The following is a 17,148-nucleotide window of genomic DNA, read 5'->3' on the forward strand; positions in this document are numbered from 1 at the left end:
CTCATTAGGACCTGCAAACAGGGAAGCAGAAGGAGCAGGTAATCCATTTTCTGCTTCATGTCAGTTACACTGGGATTGAACCTTTTCCCAGAAAACTTGTTAATGTTTTGTCTTGATGCCAGTTAAGATGTTTCTTGACATATCTTCACCTCACTTGACATATCTCCACCTCACTGAAATCCATCCTTATTGAAAGCTAAGAAAGCGAGTAATAGCATGAATAAGGTCATTTTTCCTCAGCAGAAATCATCCTTGCAAAGATTAAGGAAGCATTTTTTCATTTAAGGSATGGGTTTTGACAATTTTTTTGTTTCAGTAGCACCTTTGTTTCATAGCACCTTTCTCAGAGCTTAGCATTTCAAGAAGTTCCAATATRATCATTGTCTTTTTATTTTAGTTTCAAATAAATTGTTAAACTGAAAGCTGTACGTTTAGGATCAGAGTGCTTCGTTTTATATGTAACATGTCTTAGTCACTTTCTTCAGTCTGATCTTGAAAATGTCATGTTAAGAATTTTTTCTGTTAAATGTGTAAATTGTGTATTCTTTGTCTGTTTTCAAGTGAGCCTTTCTTTGCAAGTTAAAAAAAAATAAAAAAAAAAAAAATAGCAACCAACACAAACCCAGCTTCACATTTGTTCTGTTTTGAATTCAAGACTTTGTCTCTGACCTTTGCTAAAACTTGTAAAATCACAAGGAGATAAGCATGAAAGAAATCATGTGCTGTTCAAGTACTTAAAGTCCAGAGAAATGCACTGAGGTAGAAAGGGGATTAAGAGAGGAAGGAGGGTGAGGCCAAACCATACTGTGTTGGTACAAGAAGGATTAGCAAGCAGACTGAACCAGGAGAGAAATTAACTGTGCTTATTTCAGGTTAGACAGTCATAGGACGTGCAGATAGAAGGGGATCTCAGCAGTGGAGAGGTACCAGGAAGAGAAAACAGGTACAATGCATGAARAATAGCTTTATTTTCTGTCGGAGTCAGCATTGGGGAGCAGCAAGAGAACAGAGGAGAGAACAGGATACACTAGTCAGATGCAGAAAAGTCATGAATGGGGGAGGGAAGGAAGGGTGAAAATAAAAGTTTCAGAAAACTGGTGCCTTAGGTTTTAGAGTTTTGTGGTAGTGAAAGTGGCAAGTGTAGAATGTACCTGGCAAGTGTAGAATGTGAATGAACATTTTTKAAGGATTTAGAAGTCAATGAGCAAATACAGATTTACTTAATTACTATCTTTTGTGCAGGTAATGAGAGGAACATTAGTGTCTGTGGTTACAGTAGGTTGCCTTTTCAGATAGAGTGCTGGTGTGTAGAGCTAGAAGGAATTTTCTGGCRTGAAAGGGGTAGCCCAGAGATTGGTATTGCTTGTTTTTATTCTTTCTCTCTTTCTCTCTCTGTTTCTTTCTCTATCCATAGAGGGAGCTGGGTGTCCCAGCACAGGAGAGGAGCGTCAGTGTGCACGGACAGCCAGCGCTGGGAGCAGCCAGCTCTGCTTGACCGGCTGTCATGCGGATCCCCAGGCTGCCCTGCCTTTCCCTGCTGCTGCTGCTCAGCACCTGCGGCCAAGCTGGAGCTCAGTTCCCTCGCCAGTGCGCCACTGTTGAGTCCCTGAGGAGCGGCATGTGCTGCCCAGACTATTTCCCCGTGTTTGGGCCAGGCACTGACCGGTGTGGTGTGTCCACGGGAAGGGGCCGGTGTGTCCAGGTGACGGTGGACTCGCGGCCCCACGGCCCGCAGTACATCCACGACGGGCGGGATGACCGCGAGCAATGGCCCATCCGCTTCTTCAACCAAACCTGCCGCTGCAATGGAAACTTCTCCGGCTACAACTGCGGCTCCTGCCGGCCCGGCTGGACTGGACCTACCTGCAGCCAGCAGATCAGCATAGGTAAGARCATCAGAGATATGACAGGAGAATTCATTGTGGGCACTGCTTGCTGCTAATTACACCTGGCGTATTTCTTCTCTTTAAAATTAATGTCYTTTATGTTTTATTTAGCAAAGGCATGTTGCCAAAGCTGTTTTTAAGGRAAGTGCTAGATAAGCTGTTCAGCATGTGTATCAATTACYTAYATTTACTACSCAGTMAAAGGAAGAAAAGAAACTTGTCTATGAAGGAAAGTCCATTAAAGGATAGAACATCTGAATTGAAAAGAAACATATTACTTGGATTAATTTAAGAGTGAAACAATGTATTTAGATATGCATATGTGTTTGTGACTGTGTCTGGGAATAATATGTGTCTTGATAAGTTAAATACCTTGTGACTTTTGAAAGTGTAACAGCAGTTATTTCAATTCAAAATMTCTTAATACAATTATAGACTATGCATCTGGCCTAGTAAATTTTTGCTTACTTGGTTGCTGTCAATATATTTAAAAACATTAAGTCATGACTATGGACTGTTCAAATGAATCAGTTCAGGACATGGTAAGACTAAGAGCTCTCCAGTTTCAGTTTAGCCTAGCATATCACTAAACAGACCTTTTTTTTTTTTTAATGGAAATCTTTGCGGGGCTGGAAAAATTATGACTATCATAAGTAAATTTAAAAAGTCATAGAGGCCTGGGGACAGATTCTTGTTCTTAAGTCAAAACCATCTGAATAAATAAGATCTCAGTCTTTATTTTTAAAATTAAACAACTTAAACTTTAAAGATGTTATTGAAATCTTCTAAAATCCATAATCCCCCCCAATGTGCAATGGGCTCTGTTGATAAGAGAAACAAGAGGTCTGTGGCTCAAGCATGCAGTGCCTCTTGCAGAAATAGAAATTGGCTCAGACATTTTCACCTGATAGGGAAACACTCCATGAATGTAGGAGCATTTTCCAACAAGGGTTGACAAAGGACTGCTTACCAAAGCAAAATTCTAACAATTCCTTAATAATGACTTGTGGCAGTGGAAAAGATCTCAGAATTATTTTTTGTTTCATCTTTTTGAGCTTTAAGGACTAAACTAGAAAGCAGAAAATATGACTTGTRAATTGGATCTGCTAAACCAGATTGCACCCTCTGGTGTTCCGGCCTATTCTCTTTTACAGTAATAACAACTCTGAAGAATAGCAAAGTGATAAATGTTAACGCACACAAACTTGACAACATTAAACTAGATTCAGGCAAACAGCATTTTTAGCTGGTTTTCTAGAATGTACACTAGCATTTTTTACTTTTYACTCATTAAATTCTTTATGCATTAAAATACCAAGTAAATCAGATATGTCACGCATGATAACATGAGTTTGAAAAGAGTAAATTAGTTTCTTACTATGCTTTAAGTTTCCACATTGAGGTCATCTCTTTTGTCCATTCATAGATCTGGCCCCATCTGCTCAGATTTTAGAAATAATTACTGGATTACTGTTGGCATATCTATACCAAAATATACATTGTTGCATCTCCATTGCAGCAAAATCCAGTTTGGTGTCTTCATATCATCTCAGTTCATGACTAACTGTAATAACTGTCAGATTTTTTTATTGTGGTTCAGGCATATACTTTGAAAACGAAAATGTTAAGATGCCAATGTAAATCAAAATTATATGGATAATTTTGGTTCTCTACTTTAAACAAAAAACACCACAAACCAACTGCCCTATCACCCAACCAAACAAACAAAAAACCAGAAAACCCAACCAGAAACACGACATTGCACTGATGTGGTCTAGCATGTGATCTCAGTTCTGCAAAACARGAAACCATGTTTCAGGATACAGAGCCCTTGAATGAATTTCATGTTTCATAATAGAATTTCTTTAAATTTCCCAAAAGCTAAAATATCCCCCACTGAACCAATGCTTTTTAGTGAAACGTAATTCACTTTTATTCTTCRTATAAATTCATGTCAAAGATCTRCTGTTCTTGGATAARCATAATCTATCACTCATTTGGACAMTTATGGTTTTTACAATATTTTTACAATGACAATAAGTAAATATAGAATAAAAACAATGAGGATTTCTATCTGCATCTTAGTCTTCTTAATTCAGCCTGAAATCTTCTCAGACCAGGCGGAAGAAGGAACTCTGTACTTCTTGCTGAAATACTGTTATTTCAGCAAGTCAGTTTTCTTCCTTGTTTCACTCTCTTTACCTGGACAATTTTAAATTATTTTAGACTATTCTTTATTATTTTTAAATTATTTTGAGATWTACTGCTGAAAAAGACTAATATATGGCAATTGTTAATAATGGCAGGTAATGACATTAAAGAGCTATTGTACTGTGTGAAATTCACAATAAGTCACTAGTGAATCTGCCATTTTTCCTACAAAGGTTCAAGAATAAAAAAATCAATTAATCATTAAATTGCTAAAGAGACAATTTCTGATAATTATAAATTAGTTTATATTATTCATTTCTTGTAGACTACTACCATAGAAAACCTTAAGTATTCTCGGTGAAATTTTGAAAGGTTTGTGTCACAAAGAACTGTCTGTCTTTTCTCTGGCAGGGTGGAAAGATAATTTGTAACAATACTTCTAAAAGCACTGAAATTGCGAGGATTGTGGCTTTATTTTAATTTATCTCAGCTTTTCTCATAATAAATAACATCTTCTAATTATGACCAGTGAATTTCCCCAATTAAARAAAAAAAAAAAAGGTGAATTCTTGAAGAAAAAGGGATTTATGCAGAATTATTAGGAACATAATAAATTCATTTTGTAAGATCAGTCTTGAGTATCTATTACTTTGGTAACTGTCTTCTTCTGTATTATCACAGTCAGAAGGAATCTTTTGGATCTAAGTCCAGAAGAAAGAAATCGCTTTGTGAATGCYTTACACCAAGCCAAGATGACAATCCACCCTGACATCGTTATTGCCACACGAAGACGTGAAGAAATTTTTGGACCAGATGGCAACACACCTCAGTTTGAGAATATCACCATTTATAACTACTTTGTATGGTCTCATTATTATTCTGTCAGGAAGACTTTCCTTGGTGCAGGGCAGCAGAGTTTTGGAGGAGTTGATTTCTCGCATGAGGGGCCAGCTTTTGTCACRTGGCATAGGTACCATCTCTTGCAGCTGGAAAGAGACATGCAGGTGAAGTTCATGTTAATGTTGACTGGTATTCATGCTGTGTTTCGAACAGTTAAAGAACTTCTCTCCCTACTACAATAGGCAAAAAATGATAGCAGCTTTTTCTACATGTTGAAACGACTCTGCCTCAATTTCAGTAACTTATTTTGTATACTAAATTTAATAGAGTACATCAGGTTTCAGATGTCACTTTCATAGAGATGTTAAAAATAACATTTTAATCAGAGCAATAAAAATTGTAAAATTTGCATAAAAATCTCTTGGGGAAAAAAAGATRTATATATTCTAGATATACCTATATAAGACATTTTGTTGGAACAATGAAATTATTTCCAGAGGTGTTTTTAATCTCAAGGCTGGAATTCTTAAATAATATTAATCAAAGCAGCAGGAATTCTGAAGAAAGTGACAACATAGATGGTTTAGTGATTCAGAATCACATTTTATTTGTGTAACTGGTTAGATAAATTAGTGTTTTGCTATATCATGTTCCATAAATCAGTGATTCTCTTTTTTCCCTTCTCTTAAGTAGARCTATTCATAAAGAGGGTATAGTATTTTATGGAGCATCATCCTTCYTAAAAAGGCAAGAATTAAGTTTTCAAGGTCACGACTAAATAGTGTCTGAAATCACTTCAGTGTTTCCACAAGCTTTAATTGCTCTGCATCAGGCTGAGGCACAAACTCCCTTCCAAGACACACACTTGTCATCAGTGGCGCTTCACTGTGTGGAAGCCCTGAGAAGTTCTATCTCTCAGTGACTTAATATATATTCATATTTATGTTGGTAGACTTGATCATTAGTCAAAGTAATTTTGCCTCTCTAGCTCCAGAACTGTTCGACTCCAGCCCACACCAGAACCAAACAATGACAACTGGAAAAGCCAGTGCCCCTATTCTTTACATTTCCTTCAGCTGTTCCACAGTCCACCTAGTTATTATGTACATTACAAATACTGCTCTTGCTGAYGGGCCATTAAAAATATTTGGAAAATAGGGTCTCACTGTTAATTTATGTTTCTTACTACTCACAAATAAGGTTTCACAGAAGTACTGTCTTATTAGTGAGGGACTCAGTTCAGTAGTCCAGCTATCTGTTCTGTTGAACTAAGTTATCAACGTGAAAAACTACCAAAAGCTTCTAAATAAATTTGCCAGAGTTCTCCTCCTCTATGAGGCAGGATTCTGACTTTTGCTAAGATATATTTATCTGCTTTTTAGTACCTTTCTAGCAGTATCTATTATAGCTGTCTATCACACACACAGTAACACCATATTTATGTGGTTTAGAACATGCTACAGGACCCCACTTTTGGACTGCCCTACTGGAACTTCGCCACAGGACAAAATACATGTGATATCTGCTCAGATGACTTGATGGGAGCTAGAAGCAATTTTGATGTCTCTCTTATAAGCCAGAACTCAATCTTCTCTCAGTGGCGAGTGCTCTGTGAAAACGTAGAAGATTATGAAACTTTGGGAACCATCTGTAACAGTAAGTATGAATGATGGATGATATCTGGAGGGGAAAATTCTCTTAATAATAAATAAATAAATTTAATACTTTACATTGTAATGGGTTTTTATAGCTGAAAGGTCTTAAAGCGGCTTTTTGATATTCTTGATCCATGTATTATCAGCTGTAGAAATAATACATACTAACAGGAACTTGTAGCATAAGAAAAATTAAATGTTGTGCCCTCTCTTTTTGTGCAGTACCTATTCATCTCCTGCACCATAAATAATTAAGTCTGTAGTGTAATTTCTTAACTGAAGCTTAAGTTTTCTTCTGACTACTCCATTTATCACCTTCATTTCATTCTGCTCCTWAAATGAGAAAATCTAACAAATCCCCACATTAATTATGTGGACCATTTTGTGAATGGGAGAAATAATGGATTCTGGCATGYCTATACATATTACAAGAATTAAAAAAAAAACCCAATAAGTTTCTTATATAGACATATAAGCATTGTCATGGAAATAGGGTAAAAAAAAAACAGGACACACAAACACACACATCCCAATACTGGGTAGTCATGTATGACCAAACACAGTTTTTCCCCCAGCTATTCCATCAAGATATCCTCAAAAATCTTTTCCTAGGTCTCAATTTTCTCAATTGAAAATCTACAGAATTTTTTTCTGAATCACTTAAAGAACAACAAACTTCAGTAAGAAGCTTSTAGACATCTTTTTACATCCTGGTGTAGATGATAGAGAACACAGCATCCCATGAAGATTCTTTGCTTGACATAAGGACCTGACCAGTTCATTCTGTGTAAATACCATTTGCAAGGGATTGTTCTTCTCCTTGGTTTACTCACAAGAAGAATTCTTTCATTCTGTGGCCTACTGTTCTGCAATTTATTTTCTCTCTTCTCTCCATTTTCAGGCACCGAGGGTGGTCCCATCCRAAGAAATCCTGCTGGAAATGTAGCACGACCTATGGTTCAGCGCCTCCCAGAGCCTGAGGATGTTGCTCAGTGTTTGGAAGTTGGTGTATTTGACACTCCTCCTTTCTATTCCAATTCAACAGACAGTTTCCGTAACACAGTGGAAGGTAAACATGGCAAATAAAAAGACCTGTAACAACTCCAAATAAGTCAAGAGGCAGGCTTGCCCTTTTTTYTGTTGGAAGTATGAGTTTGGAGACKGGCTCTTGGACAATAAGAACACATTGTTCTTASCACTAAGTATTAGCTTAGTATTAAGTGGAAATAAGCTCTGAGTAAATTACTTTATAGCTATAGCTTATGCRYCTTAAAATGGCTGAAAGYCTCATGAGTTTGTTGCTCGTATACYAAGTAGAAGCTAACTAACTTCTGCAGGTCCTTGAAACATAGTTAATARGCAACCTTTTTTTAAAACACAGACTTTGCCTGTTGATGATGCTGCTGCATTCCTAAATGAGGCAAACAAGTGCTTCGAGCAGCTATTCTTTTATCTGATTTAAAACAAATAAAAGAAAGCAAAATAAATTGAAAGCTTTGATAATACTTAGTGCAGTGCAGTGGTATTGAAATAGTAATTGAGGTCTTTATTGAAATAGTAATTGAGGTACAGGATTTTCTGCTCAACATGCTAGCCCTGCTTTCTGGGCCATAAAACTCTGTTCTATAAGCTCTGCACATTTAAAATTAAACTTTCCTTCACTGGCACCAGAACACACACACCCCCAGCAGAGCAAAGAGCCTACAGATTTGATTTATATTGCTCAGGCAGTATCCTGAAAACTTCTATGCCTTAATAATCCAGAGTGTTTAACAGGAAAAGATTACRAAGCTTCAGTTCAGATTCCTGCCTATCAATACTTAGATATCTAAACACAGCTTTAGACAATTAAGTGTATGTGTCCCTCTCTGGAACAATTGGCCAAAGCCTGAACACATGAGGAGTTTTTATAATGCTTCAGATCCTAACATCTGACGTACAGGTTATGAGGTTTKGGGCACTCGAAAAGCTACACAGTCTATCTTCACTAAAAAATAAACAATATCAGAGCATGTGAAGCTTTCTGATATAGAACCCCCAGTGTGCATGGAAATAATGTTCAGAARCATAACAGGTAGCTTGTTAAAATAAATTGGCAACATTTGTCTGCTTTAATAAGCAGCTAGAAAACACATGCAGCTACTTCAGTTATGGTGAAAGATATGTAGTACCTAAATATATACCTCYATTTACATGCTATGATGTGGTTTAYTTTGACCATTTTTGCATTAGAACCCAGCAGCTTTGCAGTCCACATTCTCAGCATTCTTTTTTAAAGTTTATTTTAATCTGAAACATTTCAGGAACATCTCTCAAATGTCAGTAGGTAGATATTAGCTACCCATTTGTTGTAAGCAAAGCAACACAACAACATGAAAGCCTTTGAGAGAAAAAAAAAGTATTCATTTGGGACTGAAGCTTCCAAGAAAAATCTTCACTGGAATTTCTGTGTTCTTCTTTGTTTGCTTATTCAGGGTACAGTGACCCTTCAGGAAAATATGACCCAGCAGTTCGAAGTCTTCACAACTTGGCTCATCTATTTTTGAATGGAACAGGAGGGCAAACCCATTTATCACCAAATGATCCCATTTTTGTCCTCCTGCACACGTTTACAGATGCTCTTTTTGACGAGTGGCTGAGAAGACATTCTGCAGGTAAGATGCTCTCATGGGCATAGGCAGGATGGTTGACTGTCAGTCTTTGTMGTCACGGCAGCTCAATTCCTAAGTTTAGGAGAGTGGACTGTAGTTTTAACAGTTAGCACAGTTAACACAAAGTAATAGCATGCAAGCTCTCTTCCTCATCCCACTGACATTCATTTGCAAATCACTCTATGTGAAGGGACCTGGCCAGAGAGACCAGACAGAATTAAAAAAATACAGTATGTGAGAATATATTCTCTCCAGAGAGCAAAGACAGTTTAACCCTGGAAGGACATGACATTGTTGTGTGGAATAAATACCTATTTTTTTCTTGTCAAAGAAGAACAAATGCCCTCCACATCCATATTTACCASCTTTATGACATACTACCAGCATTAAATAACTATCTCCACATACTTCTAAAGGACGGTTGCTGTTTCTGCCCTTAGTTTTGTAAGTTCAAAAAGAACAGAGAAAGGTAAATAAGGGAGAAAGTAAAGGACAGGGAGAAAGTAACAACAGAAGCAAGGCTTTGCAAGGAATGAAGGAAAAAAAAAGTAAAGGAAGGAGACAGACATCAATGACGCAGGGGGAAACAAYCCTCATGTTTTTGCATCAGTACTCATAATGCAGCAACTGTATTCCTCTTAGGATAATCCATACTCCWCTTCCTTCTTCTGCAGAAGATGGCTGATGCTGCACCATTGAGACTTCTTTGTGCAGCTTCCACAGCCAGCCTCATGTAATTTTCCCACATCAGCTCTCAGAGAGCAATTGTATTTCCTTGTGGCTCTTACATGATCTGTCACAAGGTTTGACATCATCTTACCAAGACAGATTTTCTTTTAACTGGTTCATTTTGKTTTGGTTTGTTGGGTTTTGTTTGTTTGTTTGTTTGKTTKGTTTAGTTTGTTTTTTGTTTCAGCTGACTTCCTTCTGATTTAACATAACGTTGCAAAGCAATTCCACTGGAATGTACATCCACTGTCCTCCTGATGAGAGAGGCATTCATCATTGTTACAATCAACCAATGTTAGAATGTAGAAAGAAACCTTTGCCATATTTCTTCTTTTCCAAGTGAGAAAAAATGAAAATYCCAACACACAGAGAATTTTTTACAATTTACTGGTGGTTTCTATTTAAAACCAGACACAACATTTGTGGCCTTGGTTTTGGACAGAGCAGAGCCTCTGTTTGTACCTCCTGTCACACTAGAAAACCAATCCTTCTGAAACTGAAAAATTGCCCTGGAGTACTCAAAACACTGATCTGGGGAATAAAAAAATCAATTAGTGTAACTTATTTTGGATTTATTTACAAAAATGTGATTTGACTTTCAAATTTAGATATCACAACATACCCACTGGAAAATGCCCCTATTGGACATAACCGACAGTACAACATGGTGCCTTTCTGGCCTCCGGTAACCAATAATGAAATGTTTGTTACTGCACCAGAAAACCTGGGATACAGCTATGAAGTCGAGTGGCCAGGTAAGCTGTGCAACCTAAATACTTCCTCTGTTTTTTTTACTCTGTCTTTGTCCCTAGAAAGTTATACAAATTTGACCAACATTACTTGCTGTCTTTTTAAATACCTTTTTCTCCTTTTCTGCATCACTTTCCAGAAGTGTGTTTGGGATCTGGTATAATTACTGGTCAGAGTTCCCAGTGTCCTCAATTTTAGGGGAAGTTCTCATTTGGATCTTGACCTTGTAGATCATCCTTATTCTGAGGTGAACAGCCTCATTAACTCACTAGAGAGAATAAGAGTTCATGCCACAAACCAGGTGGCAAGAGAAAGGTCCAGAGAAGATTTTAAAGTGAAGAAAAATAGACTAAATCATCTCTTTTTGAACAAAAAATATCAAATAAAATTTTAATTAGTTCTACTCCCCAATTCAGTAAATACTGATGAATGCTGAGTTTCAGTCTGAACCTCTGATATTTATCCATGTACTCAATGTTTGCTTTTAATATCTTTGCCCTTTGTTTTCCTTCCTGTAGGTCGGGCTCTCCGTGTGACAGAAATGATAACTATTGCAATAGTGACTGCACTGGTRCTTGTTGCAATTATCTTTGCTACTGCTGCATGTATCATACGTGCCAAGAAAAATAAGGATGACTTGCATCAGCCTCTTCTTACTGACCAGTATCAGCACTACTCAGATGATTATGATGGCATACCGACACCAAGCCAATCTGTTGTTTGAAGAGGTGGCACTTTTTTTGCATCTGACTGAAACTGGGGATCTTTTTGCTTTATTTCATAAATGGTGGTCATCCACCTGCTTTAAATAAAGAGCATAAACTGTCAGCTGTCTCAATGTGTTTGCTTCAGGCTTCACTTCCACTGTCATCACACCTAGGCATCAGTAAGTCMTCTTTGCAATGCTAATTCTATGTTGATTATAACAGAATTCTTCAAGGGTCACCCACAAGCCCTCTCCATGCATATTTCTGTAAAATCTGGGAAATGTTAGGTAACTTGCCAATAGCCAGTGCCATCTGACTTCATCTATCCTTTATTCCCAGAATTCCTTCATGAGGTACTTTTGTGAAAAGGTCAAGTCTAGAACAGGACAAAAGGGGAATACAAAATACAAGTAAACACCTTGGCTAGGTGAGTAGAATGCGTTTCAAAACAGCCAGCATGCAAGACAGGGAGCAACAATGGAATTCRGATTAGTATATTTGAAATCCAACTTTATTCATAAAACAGTCTTGAACTTATTGCACTTTTAAGTGGATCTATGAAAAGATATTCATCATCAAAGCCATTCCAGTACCTGTACACTTCAGCCCAGTGTTCAAACACAGCAGCCTGAAAGGGCAYACAAATGAAAGGACAGCTTCCAGCAGCCTTTGCTTCATTTTTGTTTCTATTTTTGAGTCTCTTGCGCCTTTCTTCCCTCCCACTATCCCCCTAGCAGGGCATTCTCCCCAGCAATGAAACTTTGCTTCAGTTGGAATTTAAACCCACTCTTATACTTTGAGAGAAGGCCCTAGGCATTAGGCTRTAGAATAAACTTGGAAAAATAGCCTTAAGCAGCAGTTGTTGAATTATTTCGACAGAAGCCAACAAACTGACACCTGCCTTTACATCCTGAGGGCTTGAGGAGTCTGGCCTCAAGTCTCACTGCCTCTCTCTCATCCTGGCTGAATCCCAATAAACCATCAGATTTTCTTCCTATGATGTGTTATTGGATCTAATTCAGCAGTCATTAGCTGACAACAGAGACGTTCCTGGTTTCAGGCTATTGAACCTCACAATGCACTCAAATTTAATTGATTGTAAAATGAAGATGAATTTTGTCTCTCCTCCTGTCTCAGCCCAGCTTCACAAAAATGGCAAGTRACTTGGGCTGAGCTCCTGCAGTCTGAGGCAGCCCTTCTAGACACCAAGTCCCCAGGTAGAAGGGTCACAGCCTTGATAATCTCAGGGATTTCAGCAAGTACCAGGTGTGCTCAAGGCACACACACTCAGTTGCAAGGAGATGCATTGAGAGTGATGTAAATAGGAAGATAAGCACKCTTGTCCAGGTGAGTGGAATATGGGTTATCATCTCCACACATTTAACTAAGCATGAAGTACAGAGAGCAACAGAAACGTACACACATAATTGATACTGAGAAAGAAAAATTTCCCTGTGACACCCATGGCACAGTTACATAATAAAAGGAAATTTCTGTTGTGCTCTTGGTTTTACTTAGAGTCTAGGCAATAAGCGTTTCATGTATGCAAGCAGCAGCTTGTGTTCCAATTTAAATGCCTTTTCCTGTCATTCTTGCTTGTACTGACTAGCAACTTAAAAGTCATCCACTTTACTGATTTCAATGGATTAAAGCAGGGTGATCCAACATAAYTTGGATTGGGGTCAAGAGACCTGGATTTTATTCTTAGCTGTTACTGACCTGTTGAATGTTYTTAGCTAGCACATTTTTACCTCTGTGACTCATCCGACTCATTTATAAACTGAAAAAAATAGTTTCTTTTCTAAAGTGTTTTTACTTCAATGGATRAAAAAGCATACAGAAGCTTGACAGGACAGGAAAAATGTCAAGGCAAAATCAGATTTTGAGAAGAGGATGTTAGTCATTAAAGCTGTTCAATCTTTAAAGCAAAAGGATAGGCTCATGTTCTGAGGAGGGCACAAGTCTTGTGGGTCAGAGATTGAAGAGAACTGCCTGCTAGTTACAGCTGCCACACATAAATGAAGGAAGCAAAGTAGATTTTTATAACAGAGATAAAATAAAAGGGACAGCAAGCACAGGAACTAGAGAGGAAAGGAAAGTGGAGAACTGTGTGCTTGACCCATTCTTGATAACAGCCTCACAAGTTCTTCTTCCTTTGGTCGCTATTTGCAGTACTTGAACTTTGTTTGGGCRTGGAGAAGTTCCTGCCATTCATTGAAGCCTTGTGGTTCCTGAAATAATAGGATGGGGAAACACTAGCTTAGGTTTGAAATCTGAGATGACCAGCAAACGAAAAAAATAAGAAAAATAAATAAAACCCAGAAAATTGATTGTGTGATAATTAGAGCCTTTAGGTTTTTATATGGAGGCAGAACCAGGTAGGAAATGTCACAAGAAGCAAGGAAGGGAAAATGTAAAAAAAAAAAAAAAATACTGAGAAACCCTAAATGCAGCAATTATGAAGAACATGACATCATTTTTCCCCATGACCTTTCCTTCCTGTTCTTCCCCTGAAGGTTTACTCATATAASAGTTTAATAAGGCAACAGTAAAGCATGCCTGGAAATGATGAGAAAATAGAYCCAAGTTCATGGTGAGCAGATGACCATGACGAAAGGAACTGTGACATGAATAGCAGAGTTGGCACCATTAAGGAAAAAGTGAAAGGAGCCTCAGACTTGGATAGAAGAGGGGGCCTTCCGAGATTTGTGAGGCAGGAACTCTCACACAAAGTAGAACTGTAAAATTTATGTAAAACGTGGAGATTACCAAATAAGTATTGATAATGATGCTAAGGGGAACAAAACCCAGCAATGTAATTGCTGATAGATCCTCTTTCCACAAATAATTATTGGCCTATTAATATACCATATTATTATTTTTTTTAACTTATGTTGCAATGACTGTATCACAAAACCACAAACAATTTAGGCTTCTTAGGCATCCACTACAACTGGGGATATTACTGACTTTTACATTAATTTGCCTTTCTAACTCACTAACAGTGTCTAAGTTTGGCTTTTGAAATCTATTTCTCTTTAAAAAAACAAATTAGTTGACAGAAACTAGTGATTTCCAATAATGAAATATTAATTCAGATTCTTTCAGAAACACCAAATTAACAGAGGTTTTGAATAAGCAAGAAAGAAAAGGAACTAATGCGATGAATTTTAGAAACAAAAAGAAGGCTGCCAAAACTGCATTTGACCTTGGAAAGGAAATGAACTACTGAAAACATTCTTTAATCATGAAAATGAAAATGCAATAAATGCAGAGTCAAGATTATCATGATACAGATAAATTTTCCTATGTCGATGATACTCTATCTCTTTTTTTTTGTTAAGATGAACTGTTTCTTGTACCAAATGAGTTAAAACCTAATAGACAGAAACTGCATTACAAGACAGAAACTAAACAATAAATCTGCATCCAGAGAGCAGGCAATTCTAATCCAAGAGCATAAAAATTACTTATGAAACAGTARGTCTATCCATAAGGTGTTTGAATAATTTTATCAGGTCACTCGGAGCATTGTGTAATTGGGAGCAGAATTTTTTTGTGAAGGAGGGGAAATAAAATGTTCTGTGAAACCACAAACTTATTAATTTAGACTCGATAGCATGTCAGTCTTCAAAACAAACTGTGAAAATACAGTTGGGATCAAATGTGACAGATTTATCAAAGTTAGACTATGCTAGTTAGCTTAACATCTTTCTTTGATAAGATAAACCAAGGATATTTTTTTTTTAGGAATTATATTGATTCTGAAAGCTTTATAAAATGGCATGTGCTTAATACTGAAAAATTAGGAACTGAAACAGGAAGTGTGTGGACTGGGAAGAGAATTAGCCAGAGGACAGATAGAGTTGCATTACTGAAAGATGCACCAGGGCTACTGGAGTCGAATCATCAAGATTGAATCAGATTTAGCTACTTCTATCAAGAGAGGTTTAATGCAAAAAATGCACTAAGTGSATGGTCATCCCCCTTATGACAGCGCTGGAAGAGAATATACTGAGGCACAATGATAATCTGCAAAATGCCTTGTGAACTTGAAATTTGAATAAAGCTGAGAGGCAGCCAAACAGCACAGTAATGATATCTCCTCTCTTTTCCCACATTCCAGTAAGAAGAGCTTCTATTCCCACATCCAAACTTTTCCAGTAAAGAAAAAAATGTATTGAAAAGAAGCTTGCAACAGCAAACCTTTTCCCAATAAAGTAATACTCGAGTGAAAACAGCAAAGCAGTTGGCCCTAAGATATAGCAAAGTTCGTTCAATAAATRCACTGTATACTCTGGAAGTTTCAAAGAATCTGTGAGATGGCTGCCCACAATAAAGGCACCAGCTGGGGAAAAAGAATTCTTGCACACTTGTATTTCTACATGATAGGAAAGATTTTCAAACACAGATTAAAGAATTTAGTAGAAGCTGCTAGATCATTAGACTGTCCAGTTAATTCCCTTTTAATAATGAGTAGTAAAATTATAAATTTTGTWAACATTTGCTTTGGCACAAAGCTGAACTGTTTCTGTAACTTAGAGAAATTTTCTGACTCCAGAAGTCACACTTCTTCTAAATGTGGGAGGGTTAGACAACACTTATTAATAATAGCTTTATGCTSACATGGAATCAGAATGACTCCCAACAGAAGATTTATTGCTGAAGTATTCTGCTTGCCACCTTAATAGTGTTCAAAATATTAAATACTTGAATATCAAAAGAATAATTTGGAAAGGAAGCCTGAGTAGAACTGAGATGATTRGATTCAAAATATTAACTTGAAACAAAATGTATGGGTATCCTCTATCAAAACTAAATTTTAATCTGGTATCTCATTTAGCCTCCAAGTGCTGGATTTAGCAGAYGCTTTTTCCAGGTGCTATTTTAAGGTAAAGTGAAAGAGAAATTACAGTCATAATACTTGCCTCTTGGTGCTCACTGTAGAGAATTAAATTAGCACAATTTCAACAGAAATAAACCCTGGATTGATTTCTGTGTAGATATTTAAACTTAGAGAATAATGTGCATTATTTAGTGTCATGGTCCCAAACCCGCCCTTAATACCCTGAGTATGCTTAGGTAAGGCATTTCCAATTCCAATTATGAGCATTTCTGYTCCCTCTTCACTCCTCACTGCTGGGGGCAAAGGATGGCATCTAAACAGTAATTTTACAGTGTGTTAAGTTTCCGTGCACATTGATGCTGACTTMCAGACCTCTGGCAATCAGCCAAGAATGGATTTAGATTTCATAATTCATAAGAATTCTTCAAGGAATAAGGATAGTATCTTGCTAAGTCCATGCCCCTGTTCAGTACAAGAGGGACCCATGGTTCTTGCTTGAAGCAAAAAAAAWCTGCAGAGGGAGACAGAATTGATGCTGTAGAATCCAACAACCTTAATTTGAGGCTGAACTGGGGATAGGATGACTGCCTAAGAGGATTTTTAAGCTGACCATTCAACCTGTCTGTTTACCACTGGTGTTAAATTTTATTTTGCTTCAGTTCAGAAAGTTTCAGAGAAAACTACTGATATAGATAAAAGTCCTTGTGTTGAAGAGAATTTCTCCAAATAAAAACTTCAAGGGAGAAGAGAGAAGACTGATAAAATGTTTGTATGGAAACTGAAAGTTGTGTTGTAGCTGAAATGGACCCAGGCTATTAAGCCTGAAGTTTGCAGGAAGAACAATATTTCTCTCTAGACTACTAGATAATATACTATCAAAAAACAAACAAACAAACAAGCAACAACAAACCAAAACCACCAAACCAAAAAAAA

At 37.2% G+C, this 17,148-nt stretch overlaps 1 protein-coding gene across 1 annotated transcript; it reads left to right on the forward strand.

Moving 5' to 3' along the window:
• The first annotated feature begins 752 nt into the window (after positions 1-752).
• On the forward strand, positions 753-11,490 carry TYRP1 (tyrosinase related protein 1). Its single transcript, XM_057374509.1, has 8 exons — positions 753-943; positions 1,415-1,886; positions 4,719-5,041; positions 6,329-6,533; positions 7,434-7,601; positions 9,007-9,186; positions 10,521-10,667; positions 11,181-11,490. The coding sequence occupies exons 2-8, from the start codon at positions 1,505-1,507 to the stop codon at positions 11,384-11,386; spliced, it is 1,611 nt and encodes a 536-aa protein (XP_057230492.1). The 5' UTR covers positions 753-943; positions 1,415-1,504; the 3' UTR covers positions 11,387-11,490.
• Positions 11,491-17,148: the final 5,658 nt, after the last annotated feature.

The sequence above is a fragment of the Malurus melanocephalus genome, unplaced genomic scaffold (assembly GCF_030028575.1).
Source record: "Malurus melanocephalus ecotype Western Australia unplaced genomic scaffold, MMel_1.1 scaffold_227, whole genome shotgun sequence".
Classification (NCBI taxonomy): Eukaryota; Metazoa; Chordata; class Aves; order Passeriformes; family Maluridae; genus Malurus; species Malurus melanocephalus.